Source organism: Strigops habroptila, chromosome 13, assembly GCF_004027225.2.
Source record: "Strigops habroptila isolate Jane chromosome 13, bStrHab1.2.pri, whole genome shotgun sequence".
NCBI lineage: Eukaryota > Metazoa > Chordata > Aves > Psittaciformes > Psittacidae > Strigops > Strigops habroptila.
The window spans coordinates 11,610,164-11,629,440 of record NC_044289.2 but is presented as its reverse complement, the minus strand read 5'-3'; the positions used below and the strand labels follow the sequence as shown (position 1 = coordinate 11,629,440).

General features: G+C 52.5%; 2 protein-coding genes across 7 annotated transcripts in view; one reads left to right on the top strand and one right to left on the bottom strand.

Annotated features, from left to right (window-relative positions):
• The window catches only part of SRC (SRC proto-oncogene, non-receptor tyrosine kinase), a 29,709-nt gene extending 26,367 nt beyond the window's left edge, over positions 1-3,342 (top strand). For all 4 annotated transcript variants that reach the window (XM_030502950.1, XM_030502949.2, XM_030502951.1 and 1 more), the window contains one exon: positions 53-3,342. In XM_030502950.1, the coding sequence (XP_030358810.1) occupies positions 53-261 (209 nt within the window). In that variant the 3' untranslated portion in view covers positions 262-3,342. The remainder of the gene's footprint in view (positions 1-52) is intronic.
• Positions 3,343-8,029: 4,687 nt separating this feature from the next.
• Positions 8,030-16,325, bottom strand: BLCAP (BLCAP apoptosis inducing factor). Of its 3 annotated transcripts, none has more exons than XM_030502947.1 (2): positions 16,046-16,195; positions 8,030-9,698 (listed from the first exon to the last, which is right to left on the bottom strand). In XM_030502947.1, exon 2 carries the CDS (start codon positions 9,608-9,610, stop codon positions 9,347-9,349), a length of 264 nt encoding a protein of 87 aa, XP_030358807.1. In that variant the 5' UTR covers positions 9,611-9,698; positions 16,046-16,195; the 3' UTR covers positions 8,030-9,346. The 3 variants fall into 3 exon arrangements, 1 of the variants encoding a protein (XP_030358807.1); XR_003993958.1 differs by having other exon boundaries at positions 8,033-9,698; positions 16,050-16,325; XR_003993959.1 differs by lacking the exon at positions 16,046-16,195 and adding an exon at positions 12,451-15,810 and having other exon boundaries at positions 8,033-9,698.
• Between the last annotated feature and the right edge of the window lie 2,952 nt (positions 16,326-19,277).

Here is a 19,277-nt window from a genome sequence, read left to right as displayed (position 1 = left end):
CAGGATCTGGCCTGACTCTAATCAATGCCACATCTCCTCTGGCCGCATTCAGGGATGGTGAACCGGGAGGTGCTGGACCAGGTAGAGCGGGGGTACCGCATGCCCTGCCCGCCCGAGTGCCCTGAGTCCCTGCACGACCTCATGTGCCAGTGCTGGCGGAAGGACCCAGAGGAGCGACCCACCTTTGAGTACCTGCAGGCTTTCCTGGAGGACTACTTCACCTCGACAGAGCCCCAGTACCAGCCCGGCGAGAACCTATAGACCCGGAGCTCCTCCTGGCACCAAGGACGCTGTCGTCCTCGCCGCGGGGCGCCGAGGGCTGGCCTCCCCAACAAGGGGCTGGATTTTTGTGGAGCAGCCCTGAGGCGGGATGGGGCATCATGTCCGGATGCGGCCAGGGGAGGTGCTGGGTCCCCCCATCGCTCATTAAGACTTCTGGCCCATGTTTAATGAAGCGGCGCCGTCCCGCTGGCAAGAGGAGCCTGTGGGTGCCGGCAGAGCCGGCTTGGAGGGCAAGTGGAGCATCTCTTGATGAGAGACTTGGCTTTTGGGAGACCTTTCCCACCCCAGCAGCTCTGGGGTGAGCCTGGAGGAACTGGGGGACAACATCACCCCACCTCGGACACATGGCCCCGGTCTCCTGCACCCCCTTTTTAAATCAGCACAAATTTCCCTGCCCCTTCACCCACCCCACCACCCCCATCCTCGGCTCCGGTTCTCCTGAGGGCACTGGCAGGGATGTTTCACCACAGGGAAGACACAACCCCGGGCTGGTTTGGATGGGGTGATGTATCGGTGTTGGGTGGCAGCGGAACACTGGTGGTCCCCGTTCCTCGGGCATCCTCTGGCACTGGGAGTATGAAATGTGGCTGCTCATGGCTCCGGTGACCGACACCATCCCATGGGAGCACCCAGGTGCATGTTCACATCTTCCAGCTGCATCTGTTCCCCCAAGGGACCCGTCTGTCTCTCCTGGGAGCAGCACCAGGGGGGTGCCAGCACAGCCCTCACCCTCAGCCAGCCTGGTCACCCTGGTGGCATTTTATCCCACTGAGCATTCCTGGTCTTCCAGCCGTCCCTGGGAAGTTCACCACAGCCCCCCCAGCCGCCCTCCCCAGCTCTGCCACCAGCTCTGCCACCAGCAGCATCCCCTGGGCTGGCCCTGCCACCAAATCCGGTGCCACCACAGGCTTGGGTGCATGGCACGTGTGGCTCTTCAGGGTGTGCGAGTGTTTTGGGGGAAATACTCATCTTTCACAGATGCTTTTGTCCACGCCGTATGTTTTTAGCTGCCTTCCCTCTACCCCTCACATCTCAACCACTGGGCTGCAGTTCCCATGCAGCAGGAGCATCCCCAGCCATGGGCTGCCATCCTGGAGGAGAGTCCCGGGGAATGCTGTGCTGCACCATTTGCATCCTCATCTTCCCACTGCTTGTTCCCAAAGGCCTCAGCCCTGTTTCGGTGGTCGGTGGCTCGCCATGCTTTCGCCCCCGGGCACACATCCCATGGGGCTGAACCCCGGTGGGGTGGCACCAGCCCCTGCGCTCTTCTGTCCAGCACCTGCTTGTACATAGCCCCCGAGCGGTCCCTGCACCCTCCCAGACATTGACTTCGTTGCATGTGTTGTTTCTTCCCCTCTCCTGTGGCTATTCCCAGCTGGAAACCCTTCACCATGGTGGCTCACAAGGCTTTGCTGCCACACCTCTTGGGTCCTGGGCATCCTGGCTCAGAAACAGCCTGGGTGCTCTTCGGATGCTCTCGTGGACCAGGGGTGGAATGGGGACTAGAGGAGGTGCTGGCACGCACTGGTGGGAAGGACCCAGGGAGGGAAGCCAGCAGCTTTACCTACCTCTTGGTCCTTGGGCTTTCTTCGCCTCCCCATTGCTTGTGGGATGAGGTTTCCCTCCAGCACAGCCTCCTTGCAGGCAGCAAACCCCAAACCACCGCTCACTCACCCCTGCTGCAGTGCCAGTGTCCCATGAAAGCCAGGTAGGAGCTGAGCATGGGCAGGGGGGTGGCCAAAACCGCCTCCCAGACCTGCACCAGAGCAGGGTCCAGGCACACCACTGCTCCCACAGCTCCCCCGCCACTTATTTATGAACCAAGTGCTCGCTTGGTTGGTTGGTTGGTGTCTCCTTTTTAATGAGTAAAACCTTCAAAATCAGCTTGAACAGACTTCAGCAGGACAGAGAGATCCTGCTGGCTTGGAGAAGAGTGACTGGTTTAATGGATTTTTGGTTTTTAATCATTTGGGGACCTGGAGCCTTTTCTCCCCACACTTGCTCACAGGTTTGCTGTGCCTGTGTTTCCGTGTTTGGGCAGAGATCTTCCAAATCAAGATGTTCCGGGTCTTTCCATGTTTGCATCCCTGGGACAGGCGGCTGCCGCATCCCCATCAGCGCTGCCAGAGAAGCCCTGTCCCGAGGGGTGGCTGTGCCATAGCTCTGCCTAAATGACACAAAATCCCCATCCCTGGGAGAAACCTCTTAAAACTAACGTATGGAAGCCAGATTTGACCTGAAAGCTGGGGAGAGAGAAGGCAAACGCACATGTTAAGTTTGGTCTTTGGTTGTCTGCAGCACATACAGGGTCTGGCACGAGCGCAGCGGGATGGGAGCGGGCTGAATCCGGTGGTTTCATTCTCTGGCTCTTCCCAGCAAGCAGCAGAGCAGGAACACAGCCTTGGCGCAAGGAACACCCCGCGCTGGCTTAATTCTCCATGGCTTTCAGCAAGCTCTGACGAAGGAGATGTGCTGGGGCTGAAGACAGCAGAGTGATCCTGGAGGAGCCCTCCTGTGCGAGGCTGGGGCTGCGTGTCTGCATGTCCGTGTGTCCATCCATCCTTCTGTGGGACCCAGCATCTCCGGACTCGCCACTGCAGCCGGCACGACCCAGAGGCTCCAGGGACTGAGGGCCTCTGCTCCATCACCATTGATGTCTGCCACTTTCTTTTTTAAGCCAACAAACTCCAGAGGGGAGCCCCAAACTGAGGATGCTCTTTGGCTTCCCGGGGTCAATAATGTCCTACAAGTTACTCTCCTCTGCTGATAGCAATTTTTTAAGCAGTGTTTTGTAAGATCTCCAACCGACTATGCAGAGAACATGTGGATCTGTATCTCTCTCCCCAGCTCCCCTCTCCCCCCACCTGCCTTTTTTGGTGTCTACGTAAAATATTTAGCTTTTTTTTTTTTTTTTTTTGGATAATAATAAAATTTTGGAAAAAAAAAAAAACCTATAAGAAAGGTCCAGCTTTGTGGGTGGTGGGTGGAGATGCTCTGAAACTCTAATGTTGATGTAAATACTTTGCAATTTGATAATTAAATACAAACAGACCTCACACACACAGCAAAAAAGTGTAGCTCATGTATGAGAGGATGTCTCAGCATCCCTGTGAGGGGAGCTGGTGGTTCTCGGGACATGTGCACTGCCTGTGGGTGGCTCCTGGTGCTTCAGATGGTTTTTTCTGGCCAATGGTTCTGGGATCTGGTGCCCCTTCTGTGCTGCTGGAACCATTCCCATCTGCCCACATGGGCTTGTGGTCTGGAAAAGCCCCAGTGCCTGCTCCTGCAAGAGGAGCCTCATCCCTCATGTCCCTCCTGCTCTGAGGGACAGGGGCAGCTCCTGGACTGCTCCGGTGGGGAAGCACTGCCATGGTGGGCGCAGAATCGAGCCAATGTGTTCCAAGCTGAGCTAGGGTGCAGCCTGCATCACTGATGGGATTCCAGCCGCAGTGCCAATGCTGTGGCACACATCACCAGCACATAGCATTAGCCACGAGGGATCCATAGGTGCTTCCCAGCCTCTGCACGCTGGGACACCCGGGTTCCTGCCCATAGCCCCACAGGGCTGTGGGTGACAAGGTGACAATAGGTAGCAGGCCTGGCTGCCAACCCACATCAGTTGGGCTGGGGGGGGAGAGGATGAGGGGCAGCCCTCCCTTCAGCACAATCTGCTTCATCAGCAACTACAAGGAGCAGGCCTGCTTTGGCAGGGTAATTAGGTGCTGATTGGGATCCCTCAGTCTGTGATTAAGTAATTGATATATAGCAGAGTGTGGGGGGAACAGCCCCTCTGAAAGCAGGGTGGTGGCTGCTGCTGCTGTTTCTCCTCCATCACCACCACCACCACCACGGTCTAGGGTGGTTTCAGTGCTCCAAACTCCTGGGTCTGGCTGCTCCTTCCTCCTCCTCAGTCTGGTAAGTAACTCAGTCTTATTACCTTAAATGTTTAATGCTTTATGTTTTGCTTCTCTCTAAAGCAATTGAGTGACTGAGGGATTATCTGCGTGTGATGTGCGGGCAGGGGTGGGTTGGTGAGGTCATGCCTGGGAGAGGAGCTGCAGCCAAGGCTCCTCCAGCTTTTGGTTTTGCACCTTTGGCATTGCTGCTGGGGACCAGGGCAGCCATGGGGAGGGTGTGCAGAGGAGGAGGAAGAGGCAGGGGTGCTGTGGGGAGGGCAGGGTGCTGCAGTCCAGCCCGAGCCCTGGCGCAACGTGAGTGTCTGTAGTGGGTCATGCCCAAGGGATGAGGTGGATGGATTCAGTACTTCCAAGCACTGCTTAAGGCATCGCTTGCTTCCTTCTCTCGCTGTCCCTTTTGCTCCATATCTGCTCCTCAGCCTCGGTGGCAGCTGAAGCATCTTAAAAAGATGGTCAGGGCAGTTGGCAGTACCTGCAGCCCACCCTGGCTATGCTTCGTGGCTCTTGTGCTATCGAGTCAGCCCCTTGGTGACACCCCTCTCTGCTATAAGCACTCTGCAGAAGCCAGCCCTGTGAAACAGGGTGGGAAGGGGGTCAGTGATGGTAGCCTGGAGGGGCAGAGGCTTGCTGAGCCAGGAGGAGGGAGGTGGGAATCGCTCCTGGGATCTGCTTGGACCAGCAGGAGCCCCTGCCAGGCACCCCCAGCCTGAGCCGGGCAGATGCGCCGGGGGATTACACCACGTGCCTCCTTCAACCGACTTAATCTTGCTGTTTGCTTCGTGCTTGGGAGAGGATTTGGGTGTTAGGCTGGGGGCTGTGGCTACCCCCAGGCCTGGCGAGGCAGTGGGGGTCCTGTGCTAGGCAGTTTGTGCTGGCAATGGGTTTCTAAAATGGTGAGTCTGAACATCCCCTTCACTTTCCCCAACGCCATAAAGTCCTGGCTCTTGATCCAGGCTCCCAGAGGATAAGTGTTTGAGTATGGAAGGGGCAGCCCTAAACTGCTCCATGTGCTGAGGAATCCCCCAGAGCAAAAATCCTGGGCTGTGGTGTAGCTCTGCGGTCTCTCACACAGCCTAGACCCAGGAGCAGGCCTCTGGGGCAGGAGCAGGGTGGTGTTTGTTGAAGGGCTGCTCACAGCCCCAGCACCAGGCGCTTGGGTCATCCCCTTGAGCAGCAGGTCTGGGTGGCACCTAAGCCATCTGTCCTCCCTTGCCCTCCTACCAGAGGATTTACCTTTGCTCAGAGGAGTAGCAAAACCCTCTTGCCAAGAGTTAATCTCCAGGCTCCAGAGGGAAGGACTGAAGTCCTTACCTGATGTGTATCTTACCTCTATGGCGGCTGAGGGCTAGGAAACCACAAAGACCAAAGGATGCTGGAAGGGCAGGGCTCTCCGTGGCCCTGAGTGATGTTTGTGGCTTCCCTGGCTGGGGGCATTGGCTGGACCAGCACAAGAGGATGAGGTTAGAGGCTGTGGGAGCCTGGCACTATCGCCAGCAGGGCTGCACCTCTGGACTAAGCAGCCTCTGAGCTGGCTGGTGGGTGCCTCCAGCCCAAACAGCTCCTCAATGGCATCAACCTCTCTGCTCTACCTGCTGCTAAGTAATAAGGCCATATTGTTGGCTTGTCTCAGGGTAAGCAGGGAGAGCATTCAGACAGGAGGCACTAATCGCCTAGCAAGATCCAGGGATGGACTGGCAGATGCTGGGAGAGCGGGCTGGAGCCGGAGAGCTTGACTGCCAAATATTAGCCCCTGAGACATGGATGTCCTGCAGATCTAGGGTTCCAAAAGCCATACCAGCCTGGTAGTCACGGCCAAACCTTCTCCATGGGAAGCCTTGTGATGTCCCAGTTGTTCATCTTGGGGATGCTGCTTCTGTCTGACAAGTGGTGAGGAGGGAAGTGACAAGACCCCAGACCTCGAGGCTGCAGTGAGGAGCCCAGCACTGCCTGAGCTAAGCTGTGTCTGTTTCTAGGGATCTGAGCCTGGGTTTGGTTTGTTTTTCCTTTCCTGACCCTGCTGTGCCACTGATCTGTTGTGTGACCTAGAAAAGAAAATGATCTCTCCTTCAAATGGAAGGACAAAGGAACAGCTTAAGGCTTCTGTATCTAGGGAGCATCAGGCAGATGGATGCTTTTTATAATACAGCAAGGAGATGAGACTCACTCTGTGCCAAAGCCCTTGCGGGCAGTGTCCACGCTCAATGGGACCTGACACAACATGGTTGTGTTTTAGACCCCACTGCTTTGCCTCACTAGTGTAGCCATTGCAGTGCCTGCCCACCGGTGCAGTCCCCATGTAGGGACCCCTTGATGCCTCCAGGATACTGGGGGACAGAGCCCCCCATTGCTCTTCTGGCAGAGACCAAGGCAAAACATCTCATTTCTCCTTAACAGCTCATTTCTTCCACATAGCCAGCAAATGCCTGCCCGAGAGCACAAGTGCTGCGTCTGTGCGGGCTCAGCCCAGTTTGTGGTGCACGAGCAGGAAAGCTGTTGATGCTCCTTTGCAAAAGCCATCGGGTTTGACCTGTTCTGCAGTCACAGGCTGGTTTTTCATGGTCCCTTTATACAGAAGGACGAGCAGGGCATTAGCATGGGATGAGAGCCCTGGCTGGGTTCCTCACTCTGCCTGAGGCTTTCTGTCTTGACCATGATGAAGTGGCTTTAATTTTCTATCTTTAAAACAAAGATGGTATCTCAGTGCCCTAAAGAGGGTAAGACAGTGTGCTGGGAGGGCTGCGTGTGTATCAAAGAGTGCTCTTTATCTACACTTGTGTGGGAGGGCTGCAAAAGAGGTTTCTTGCCCATCAGTCTGCCCAGATCTCTCCTGTCACTGGCAGCCTCCCTGTTTTGAAGCGCTTTTGTCTTCAAGATGGGTCTTGGAGAGGGAAAGCTCACAGCCTTGTCCTGAACCCTGTGCACAAAGCTCTCAGCCAAAGCACTGTCTGGCTTCTTGACTAGGATTTATTTAAATCACTGCAGAGTGCAATCTGGCTAGTTAGCACCCAAAATGCACTCTGAGGAACCGACTGCATTAGCTTGAATTAGATTTAAACTTAGAAGTTGCTCAGTGTAAACCAGAGTCTTGCTGAAGCTTGCAAATGAGATGCCCTCTCCATTCCTGTTTGTTACTTATGCTGTAGCTGATACGACAGCTATTGGGACTTCCCTTGGCCTGGCAGGTGACAGAGCTGCCACTTCTATTCTTGGTGATGTGGCACACACTTGTTTTTAAGCATGTAAACACTAATATACCCTGAACCTTCCCAACTTGGACTTGGTCTTCAGGGCTTTGGGGCAAAGGTAGAGGAAGCTGGTTTCGGCTCCAGCAGCACAGCTCCCACACTCTCTTAACATTCTGAGGTGTTCCTGGGTGCCCTCAAGGCCTCTGCCCACAGCAGGGGACAGGTCAGGACAACGTGGCGTTGTGGGACGGGCTCACACCACGTAGGTGCTGGGTAGGTAACACTCTTACAGCTGGCATCGGAGATTAGCAGTGTCCAGGGCACAGCAATTAAACTGTTGTTTAACTTAGCAGTAAGCAAAGGGGGAATGTGTCACTCAAGTGCAGAGATACAACCAGAAGCAACCTCCTGTGTTGTGTGCAAGATGAGTCTGGTTTAGAATCACCAGTATGGTTCTCAGTCTACCCATGGTCAGGTTAAACAGTCAACAAGGAGAGTGGGTACTGGGAGCTACAGGGCAAACAGGCTCTGCCTCTTGCTGGAGAGGGGTTACTGTACTGGGAACAGAACAATAGAGACACATGATTGCTGGGCTAAGGCATTCGCAATGAGCAGCCAATGCATCATGCTGGGCAGGAGGCCACAGACCAAAGTTTATAAAGCTTTATTAAACATTTTGAACAGCTGTGCAATGAACAAACAATACTCTGGAAGTTTCACAACCTCATAGCTTGAACTTCCTCAGGACAGCAACAGCCACTTCTGCTGCTCTCCACTCCGAGGCTGAAGTAAAGACAAACAGATGGCAAAGGGGAGGGAAACCTTTAAAGTTTAGAGACAGTGTTTTGTGTTACCCTCTAAGGCTTCTCACAAACCAATCTCTGCTCCAGGCTGGGCTCCCCAGGAGCCACGGCTGCACAGAGCAATGCACACAGCATGGGGCTCTGCACAGCTGTGGCTGTAGGACTGACCCATCACCACCACCATGGCTTCTTGAAGCCCTTCTGCCAGGGAGGTGGAGACACTGGGCACTCCTCAGGCCTCCTCTCCAGTCAGTAGCACCTTGTCATCCCCGGCCCAAAACCACTGAAAATGGCTGAAGCATTTACTGCTTCAAGCCATGACTCCACCTTGGGATCCTCTCCGGCCCTGCCCATGCCTGGCCTTTTGGACTAGCATGAGTTTTACAGGGTGAGGTTCACAGTGGCTTTCAAAAAACCCTGCATCTTGCAGCATACTCGTTATTCGTCCCAACAGCCGATGCCTTGGTAAACCCTGGAAATCTAGAAGGAGGGAAAAAAGTCAGTCTCCACTACCTGTGAGGCTTTATAAAAGCAGCAGCATAACTGAGGCTTTCAGGCTATGATCTTGGAGCATAAGTAGTTCAGAAAGCACTTCGGCAGTGCATGCATCTCTTTGGCAGGCTGAGCAGGAGGAGGTGACTCAACTGCCTCTGGCTCCAGCAGCTTTTGGCCAAGTGCATCAGTGAGCTGTCGAGCTTGCCCTGCAGCAGCAAGGTGGGAAGACTGGCTCCCCACAAAGATGGAGAGAATCTTGTAGCTACTTGAGCAGAATCAGCGGGTCGAGAGCCCTGAGTTAGACCACCATGGCCTAACTCAGACAAGTGAGTGACACACAGCTGGGCAGAGGCCAGCAGCTCGGTCCTGCACCAGTGCTCAGTCAGAAGGGGCTGGTGTCCCTTCCCAGTGATATGGGAAGGAAAGGAAAAAAAAGATATCTGCTTCTAAAAAAGCAGGTGGTGCTGCCAGAGTTCACACAGTAAACAAGTCGAATTTCACAGGCAGAGTGGGAGGAATTTACCACTCCAGTCCATACACAGTTACAGGAAACAGGCTGTCTTTACTCCAGTCACATGCCTAACACCCCCTCCCTCCTCCCTAGCCCTAACCCCTTTTGAAAAGCAAAACACGAGCCCTCAGCAGACTGGAAGACGATCGTTTTCTAGGTGCCCACAATGCTGGGATCGTGAGCTGATTCCGGCAACTGGGATCCTGTGCAGTGATACAAGAAGCAGTTCCCCCAGCAGCTGTAGCAGATGAGGAATAGAGCTGCCAGGAAGACCAAGGCACAAATTGTGCATGGTTTCCGTTCCAGGAGAAAACTGAGCAGGTAGAAGCCCATGAACATTGAGTGACTAAACCACAAGGCTGGGTTGAGGGGCTTGGGTATGAGCAGGACGGGTAGCAACCACTGAAGGCAGTACATTGTGGCTGGCTGGTTGGGGCCTTGTGGCAGCAGTGATCAGATGTGCTCCAGAGCAGTCTCCAGCAACTCCCCTGATGGACAGGTTGTTCTGTAGAGGGGGGAAATGTCACACTGTCAGAGAAATACAGCAAAAAAATCAACAGACATTCTTCTCCTACACTTCATTTCCTCCCAAGCATCATATGCTGATGCTTGAACTCCCAGTGCTAAATTCTGATGTGTCTGAGAGCTGGTGGAAAGTTTCCTGCTTTTTGAACCACTCAGCTGGGGACAGAGTTATTGCTGGTGTAGAAATGTATCCCCTCTGTGCTAATTCCTCAGGCTTTTACCCAGGCTGACAGTTGAGACCCTTTTCTTTAGTATACGGCAGGAACAGAAAGGAAGAGGGGGAAATGGAAAAGAAAACAAGCTACCACAACCTGCCTTACACTTGTATTCATTCAAGACCATCCAAAGACCTGTGTGATGTATAAAGCAACGTAACCGAGGGGTAAACTATGAGGTGCTACAAAGAAGTGTTAGGGCAGCATTAGTGTAAGAAGTGTCTAGGAAGTGTGAAGTGCACAAACTGCTTCCTCCCCAGGCACGTACCCCTTATAAAGTCTTCCAGCAGGACAGCATAAAATTCAAGCTATGCATGTAGCTACCCAGGAAAGCCCCAACAGTGTCCAGGCTGCAAAACAAAAGGCAGGCCAGTCCCTGCTTAAGGATTTATAGTCCTTGCCAATTAGCTAAAGTCAGATAAGACAAAGTATGTGAATAGATCAAAGAGGGGACAGTCTCAAAATGGCAATTTTCGTAAGTGCTATAAACACAGGATTTCCTCACTTGGATTATTATAAACCCCTGTGGAAACAGTGGGCTTTAAGGGCTTGTGGCAGGGATGGCAGCACACAACAGGTCCGGAAAACATGCTTCTGCCTTTAGCAACCACATCAACTACACCAAGCATGTGCGGTTTTCTTCTAAGCAGTACAAACACCTTCATCCAGGAATTTCAGATGGCTTTAAAAATACTAATGCCTTACAAAGGTGTTTATACAGAGCAAGAACTATTCAAAGGGGGCAGAAGAGTGGATTTTTGCAGTCTGGGGTAGCAATACCAGCTTAGAAGATACCAGTACTGTTGGGAGGGAATAACTGGCAATTTTCCCTCAGTTAAAGCTGGAGGGAAACCACTAGAAGAGGGTACTCCTAGTTTATTACTTCAGAAAGGAAAAACCATGCAAGGGAATGCTGGAAAAGCAAAGAGCTCGGGAAGCTCTTCCCTTCTATGCTGTAGCACATGATGGCATCAGCAGTGCTGAAGGAAGAAGTTGCCAGGCAGGACACAAAGACAGGCAGAGGACAGTGCCAGCCTTGCAGAATGCCACGGCCTCACCCTCACTATGCAGGGTCTGGGCACAACAGCTTCTTGTAGCAATCCCTTCCCTGAAATACTCGAGTGAGTAGTGCTCTGTCAGAAGGATGCAGGGCTGAGCCAAGCCTGTCAGGATTACATCTGGGGGGTGGGAAGGTTAGTAGGATGAAAGAGTGAGAAGGTAAACAAACAGCACATTCCACTGGCTCCTGTTGGCAGGAGAAGGGATTTCCTGGCCAAGGGAGGGAGAAGGAGGGATTGCACAGAAAAGCCAAGAGAAAACCACACGTGGTTCTCTTCCAAAAAACCACTGAGGTCAGACTCGTCTCACAGCTCTGTGAGCTCGTAGGTACGAAGCAGCTCTGTTGTCAGAAGCAGGAACCACGCTGCCATGCACTGTGTTCTTAGCGGCAGGAGCTATTTTAATATTAGTCAGAGAGAATGCAGGCCAGGATCTCCACCAAGGCAAACAGATTAAGAGTATTTGGGGAAAGTGGTGTGCTGGTGCTCCTGCAAGAAAGTGTTTTACAGCAGAGAGGGCAGCCTGGGTTCAATTAGTAAAACTAAGCTGCAGTTAAGGCAGCCAAAGAGTAAGAAGTCACTTTATGCTGAAATATGGATCGAGTCAAAGGAATAAAACTCCCAATGTTTGTCCTGTTTTATGCAGGTCACTCGCTTTAAGGGGAAGTCTAGTCCCGAGCTTGTTTCTGCCATCTATAAACTGGAAATATGAGTTACTTATTTCATAACAAACCATCCTGTCTGCTAGCCTCTGTGAACTGCTGAGATGTTTCTGGAGTAAAAGTACTGCAGAAGTATTAAGTAACTTTTTTTATCCCAGGGGAATAATGGAGAGAAAAGATTTAACAACAAACATTTGAACAGGGAGGTAATTAAACCCCACCACCCAGCTTCTTAGTTCAGATTGAACTGAATACAACAAGATTGTACCAAGTCAATGATCTGCAGCTGCCTTAATCCTCCTGAAATGTTCCCTCCTTGAAGTTTCCTACAGTCTTTCTCTCCCAAGTGCTCCAAACACTTAGCACTACAAACACTGCCTAAACATCATGTCACACTCTTGCTAGGTCCAGCCCTGAAGTCACATCAGCTTGACTCTGTAGCTGGACACGTGTGGCAGTCTTTGCATCACCCGTTCTTGAAGCTTTAAAGTGCCCACAGGCAATTGCTTTGGGCTTTCTGTCTCTAAAGAAATGGATAAAAAACAACCTAAGACAATGTGTCAGAAGAGCACGAGGCTGGAACATAGCTCTAGAATCTTCCAGGCCTAATGTCACAAATCAGCCAGCTTTAATAAGGCAACGTGTCATTACTGAGCCTTTAGCCCCTAAACTTTACAACTGATTACAGTTTAAGAGTGTAATTATAATTTGAGATGCAGCTGCATTTCACTCCAGTCTGGCCTCCTCATCACAGCAAAGGCTGAAGTGATAATTCTATTTTAAGCATGTAAAATTACCTGAACACTTCCTACAAACACGAAGCTCTCTCACGCAAGTTACACACTTTGAAATGTTGGTATTTTCTGCCAGAGTCAGTTGCTTGTAGCAATCAGTACAACCACTGCAGAAGAAAGAACCATTTAATAGTGGTTATTTTTACTGAGTCTCAACGCTAATGCCGTTCAAACCTCTTGGACTTCTGACAAATGCAAATGTTTGAAGTTAGTCTTGTATCTATAGCCAGTTTGCTTGTATTTTCATGTGCCTCTCCACTATCCACCATATAAAGCTTGAGGAGCCTTTGCTGTATCCCACAGCTGTTCCTAGACAAGGTACCTACTTCTAGAGACGTCTGCAGCTCTATCTTCCTCATGTACTTTCCATTAGTAACATACAGAGTCTTCCGAGCTACTCACTCAAGATTCCTTTATACACCTAGCAGTGAGACAGAGTTCTCTTTCCATGCTATCAATCAAAGAGAAGCAGCATCTCCTGCTATAACTCTTACTGAGCAGGGAACCATTGGTCTCCCTGGTGTCCAGGATAGGCAGTCCCTTCCTGAAGCCACACAACATCCAGTTTTGCCTCCATTCTCAAGCAAGGTGAAACCTGCAAATTAAAAATTCCTACCTTGTTGTCTCTGTCCCCTCCTGATGATCCAGGCTAAAGATTACCATATGCCACAGCAAATAATAACCTGTCACCCAACAGTACTTCTACCAGCTCCCTGTTTCACAACCACATCCTGCTTTTCCTCAACCAGTTGCTCTTGTTCTCCCCCTGCCTGACTCATCATCCCTTTCCTTGGCCAGGCTGGTGTCCTGCTATCCTCCAGACTGCTCTCGTGCTCCCGCTCAATCATCTGACTTGGCGGCCACTCATGTTTACCAGACAGCTCCTTTTCACCGCCCCACTGCTGCCTCCTCTTGCTCCTCTGCAGCTCTCGGAGCCACTTGAACTCACTTCAGACCCCTCAGCAGCACAGAACAGGCGACACTCCCGCTGCTTTCCCTGACCTCCATGTGCTGCCAGAGCCTCCTCCCTGCCAGCTCCTGCAGGCGTTCCAGGGAGGTTCCCTGCTCACCTCACTAGTAAGCAAACACCAATACTTTTCCACATGCTTATTAATCAGCTTCCCTCGTGTTGACAGCCCTTCTTTCTGTCATCTTCCCTCCCAAACTCATTCAAATCCAGCAAGTCCCACTGGCATATGTTTGTGGGAGGATTTTCCAATCCCAGTGTGAGGGTAGCTGCAAACCCTTCCTAGACAGAAACTAAACTTTAATTATGACAAGTCAAAAGCGAGCAGCACAGCCTGAGTCTGTAGTGCTTTGCAATGCATCAGTCACACTTTAGTGTAAATCCATCTGAGGAACTCACAAGCTGTTCCTTGATATTCTACAAGATAATTCAGCAATTAAGAGGCCAAGAAGTGTTCCTACACCACAGCTTTTATACATCAGCATGTCAACACCAAGTCTGTACCTTTCTCAGAGTGTCTTAATTCCTTAGCAGTCCATTTACCCTGATAGGGAAGAATAATCAACCAGCTTTCACTAAGCACGTAGAAGATAAGCTTGTTCAGACCGTACCAAGGCAGCTGTTAAGCCAGTACTGTCCACAAGGCACCTCCCCAGCAGATGCTACAGAAACAGTCACCCAGGCTGGCAGCCCAAAAGGGCTGTGATAAAAGACTGAGTAACCTGTTTATTGGGGGGTGCCAATCTCCCCCTTTCCCAGAAGCTGAAGTTTCTGCCACATGGTCTAGATAAAAATCTCTGAGGTTACACAATGCACATAAATGCAAGAGTAAGCCTCAGGGACCGGCACTGAGTTTCTTACCTATAAGGCTCACCTGTAGTACAGTTTGCTTAAATCAAAAACCCTGTCACAGCCACATGCTGTGAACCAATGTGTGTGGGCAGTGCTCCACACTGCCAGCATGTGTTCAAACACCACGTAGCACCCAAAAACCTACTAAAAATACACAATATCAACAGTATTTGGGGGGGAAGAGGTCAAAGAGCTATCAAGTGACAAGGTTGCTTTTCTTAGCTGAACCTCAGCAGCAGACCAGCTTTCCACATGCCAACCCCTTCTCTCAAATAAAACTCAAGCACCATAACTGGTCAAACTTTAAGACCTATTTGCAGTATCAGGATTTTTGGCCTTGCTACTATTTATTCTATTTATTTTTTTTTTTAAGCTTTATCTGCTGGTATGACTCAGCTGGAAAAAGCGAGTCTTCAATTTTTAGCAAAGGCCTCAGCCCAGTCTCTGTTAAGTTTGTGCCCTGAACATTAGATGTAGGCTCAGAAATGGTGCAATACAATTGCAGACAGTTTCCAAAGGAGCGGCAAATCCTTGGCTAACCAAGCCTTGGGGTTACGAAGTGTTCTGATTTCTCAAGTTAGAGACAAGCCAAAGCAACTTGTTTCATGAAAAGCAGAGGCTCTGCTGAGCCACTGTCTTCACTGCTTCCATAGCTGCTCTCATGAGCTCCATTACTGGGGATTGATCAGCATGTGTCCAAGGTAGTGCAGTGCCCTGCCAGCACTGGGGTGAGTAAACCCCACCTGTGAGCAGGAAGGCAGGGTATGATCCTTGTTTCTCTGCACAGTAAATCACAGGAGCAGAACTTGAAGTCATCCAGCTCTGTGGTGGGAAGAGATGTCAACATCAACAGCTGTCATCTGAAGTCTCCACTACTTCCTTTGTACTAATTTTACTAATTCTCAGTGGTCCTCATTCCCACCCTCTGCAATTTGTTTAACTGCCAGAGATAAACCAATTCCAGGCCTATTCCAAGTTCCCTGGAAAACATAATTCGTTTTAATTTGGATCTCTTCTCTGTGCCTTTGATGGGCTTTAGAAGCCTGAATACAGCCTGATAAAGGCCAGTTTTCTGCATCTCAGGTAAAGAAAGGCAAAAAATGCAGCACTGCCCAAGAGGTTCTGGGGCGTTATAACATGTAAGTTAAGAAAGGCAAAGGTTACTCTGCTATCCAGTATTTTCAAGATCAACTGCAATGTCTGAGTACAGGGGAAATAAAGCACAGGAGGGTTTGACGTGTTGTGGGGCTGCATCTAAGAGCTTTGTTTTCACCTTCTCTTGCACGTTTGGGAGTAATAAGCAATGCTTGTACAACAAAAGGGCTTGTACGCTGGGCCAAAGCATCCGCAGGGAGGGTGCCTGGCCGGGCGCAGCAGCGCGCTGCTGGATGGAAGGACGTCAGGTGAGTTTGTGTTGCTCTGGGAGGAAACGGGCCTGGGTCTGCTTTTGGGAAGGTGCTTGACGAGGGCAGAGGTGGTAGGGAGGAAGAGGAGCCTGTGGCAGGGGGCACATCGCCGCGGCGGTGCTCTCATGGGCTGCAGCCGGCTCTGCTACGGGAGCGCGGCTCCCCCCGCACGGCACCCCCGAGCGCTGCCTCCCGGCCCCAGACTTACCGACTGTCCCCCCCGGGCACCGAGGCCAGCCGGGATGCGGATCGCCCCACGGGGGCTCCTCTCCCCGTCGCCGCCGGCGGCCGCGGCCAGGCTGGGCCCCAGCACACCCCCCCCCCCCCCCCCCCAAACCCTCGGCCGCTCCCCTCCGCCCCCCGCGGCCCGTACTCACGGCGCGGCGCCGCCGCCTCACGCCGCCATCCCGGGGCCGCCTCCGCCGCCGGGCCTGTCCGCGCCGCGCCCTGAGGAGGGACGGGGACGGGAAGGGAAGGGAAGGGAGAGGCCGCCCAGGGGACGCCCGCGCCTGCGCGCCCGGGCAGGGCGCCGCGTCCACCGGGCCCCGCCGCTCGCCCGCACCGGCCACGCTCCGGCGGAGGGCCGCGCCGGTCCGTCAGGCGGCGCCGTGGGCAGCCCCGCGGCGCGCAGTCGCGTGCGCGCGGGAGGGGGCAGTGCGCGTGCGCGGAGCGGTGCGCGCCGCGAGCGGCGGGGTTGTGTCTTATGGTCCAGCGTGCATGGAAAGAGCTTCAAGTCACCAAGTCCAACGTTCCCCAGCACTGCCAAGGCCACCGCTAACCCATGGCACTGAGGCCTCGGATACACGGTGTGCGAACACTTGCAGGACGGTGACTGCAGCACTGCCCTGGGCAGCCTGTTTCCAATGCCTGAGCACCCTCTGGGGCAGGAATTGTTCCTCAGCTCCATCTAAACCTCCCCTGGTGCAGCTTGAGGCTGTTCACTTGTCCTGTCACTTGTTACTTGGGAGAAGAGACTGACCCCACATTCACTGCAACCTCCTGTCAGGCAGTTGTAGAGAGCGATAAGGTCCCCCCTGAGCCTTCTCTTCTCAGACTAAACAACCCCAGTGCCCTCAGCCGTTTCTCAATCAGATTTGTGCTCCACTTCGTTGCCCTTTCCTGGACCTGCCCAGGACTCAATGTCTCTTGTATTGAGGGGCCCAGAACTGAAGACAGGAGTCGAGGTGTGGCCTCACCAGTTTCCTTCCTTTCTAAACAATTACAGAACCATGGAATGTTTGGGTTGGAAGAGACCTTAAAGCTCATCCAGTTTCAACCCCTTGCATGGCAGGGACACCTTCTACTAGACCAGTTGTCCAAGTCCCATCCAACCTAGCCTTGAACACTGCCAGGGATGGGGCAGCCACAGCTTCTCTGGGCACCCTGTGCCAGCGCCTTCACAGCCTCACAGCAAATATATGTATTTATGCTTTTTCGTCCCTCCCCCTTTTAAATTTAAAGTACCATTTTCACGCTCCCTCACACAGGGTTTGCTGCAGCTGCATGGCACAGTGTGGCTCTGGCACCTTGGCTGCATGGCGCGCCGCACGTGGGGTTTTACACACTGTTCACCTGCTTTCTTGCATGTGGAAGGGCACCGCATGTCTGCATGCAGCTCATGGTTCTCTGCTGGGCGGCCTGCTTTTGTGTTGGCTCTCTTGTGATGTGGCTGCATGCTGGCTGCAGACTTTTCCTTGTGTAGCAGTTGGCATGTGTCCTTGCACACCACTGCACACTGTACCCGCATGCTCACAGTGTTGTACTGGCGTGCCACGCCAAGTCCATGCTTTCTCGCATTGCATCACATACATTCTTAGGTTGCTTACATGCTGCTTCCTTGTCGCGCATGCAGTTGCTGATTTAGCCCCATCCAGCCCTAAGGGCCCCAGTTTTCAGTGGTGCAGTAGGGTGGGCACCTGCACCCTTCCTAAGGCTAGGTCTCAAAGAGACATAGAGCAGACACAGCTCCCTTAAACACTTCTATTTGTGGCACTGGCTGAGTATCGCTGTGCTGGCAGCAAAGCCTGGGCTGCTGCGGGTGCTCCAGCCCTTCCCTTTGCAGACACCCAGCAGCAGGTTACCAGGCACAGCTTGACCCAAGGGGATCATGCAGGGGAAGGAGTGAAATAGTCCATGAAAAAAACCCTGAACACTAAGATCTGGATTTTCCCCAGCTGTTTAAAACCCACCCAGCCGTGGTTACAGAGCCACCTGCATGTCCCGTAGGGCTTTCTGCTTGGCTGTTCCCTGCGTTTGATGAGTGTGATAAGACCAACTCCCTCAATGGCCCAACAGGCAGGAATCCCACCTGGATGGTTTCCCTCCTGCCCTGCTGTTATTTTGAGCTGAGCTCATTACAGGCTGTTTAAATTCCTGTTTTATGGCACTGCACATGAACAGCCACAAACCCTTTGGCTGGTGCCGGCTCTATGGCAGCTCCCAGCTGGCCCTGGCACAGGCTGTCTCATCCTCCTCAACTCAGGGATGCTGTTTCCTGCAGCAGTGCTGTGTTTCTTGCACTATTTTTGTCTCTTTTGGCTTGTGGTGCCAGCTGTGCCCGTGGGCACTGGCCTCAGTGCTTGGGGGGCTTTGCCAGATCTCACCTAATGCTCTGGGAGCCAGGTTGGTGGGACCTTGGCTGGTCCATGCTGATGGTTGCAGTCTGCATGATTTATACTGGACCCAACCTGAAACAACTTTAGGTCTTCAACTCCTTTTGCAAACTGCAGTGTGGGCCGAGATTCCTGGCTGCTTTCCCCTCTGCTTCTGCAGGAGCTGCACACTGGCTTGGGGTTGGTTTGGTTTGAATTCTAGTTTCTATATAGAGAAGTTCCGTTTAGCACTTGAAGCCTGGCTGGCAGAGCCATAGCAGCAGTCCCGTGGCTGGAACCAGCGTGAGCTCCCAGGCCCATGGCATCCTGCTTAGCAAGCAGGGACAGAGGGATCCTCCTGAACTCACATATTTGATATTTTGGCAGCTCTGCAGGCTGCAGAGAGCCATCCAGTGGAGCGGATCCATAAGGAGCTGCAGAGAGAAGGGCATCTCTGGTAGGGAAGGGAAAGGTAATCCCAGGCCAGTGAGAACAGACTGTTCTATGCAGGACAGGAGGCAGTGGGGGTTTTATGGTCTTTCTGTTCAAATGGGAGCTTTTAAAGGACCTCTGGCTGTGCTTTGCTTTGATTCTGAGTAATATTTATTCTAATGGGCTCCTTGTGCATTGTTTATCTGCCTGTAGGCAGCTGTGTGTCCCTACCAAAAAAAGCTGTCTGGCTGCAGCTCAGCACTTGGGCTTTGCTGAGCCCAGAGGCTCCCTGAAAGCTTTGAGGACACTGAGGGTGCAGGGGAGCCATTGGGGAGATGTGCAGAAATGATACCAAGGGGGCAAAGGAGGATCCTGTGCTGCAGAGGGGTGATCAGGTGGAGGGGTTTCAAAATGCTGCTAGGGAAGTTTTTTCCTGAGAAAGAGGGGACACACGTACACGCCATGGCCAACAATTAATTTAAACTGGCTCAAATGTGGTGAAGCATCGAAGGAGGGAGCTGTGAAATGTGGCAGTTGTGCAAGGTGAAGTGGTAGGACAGATGAACCCATCTCTTTGCTGCA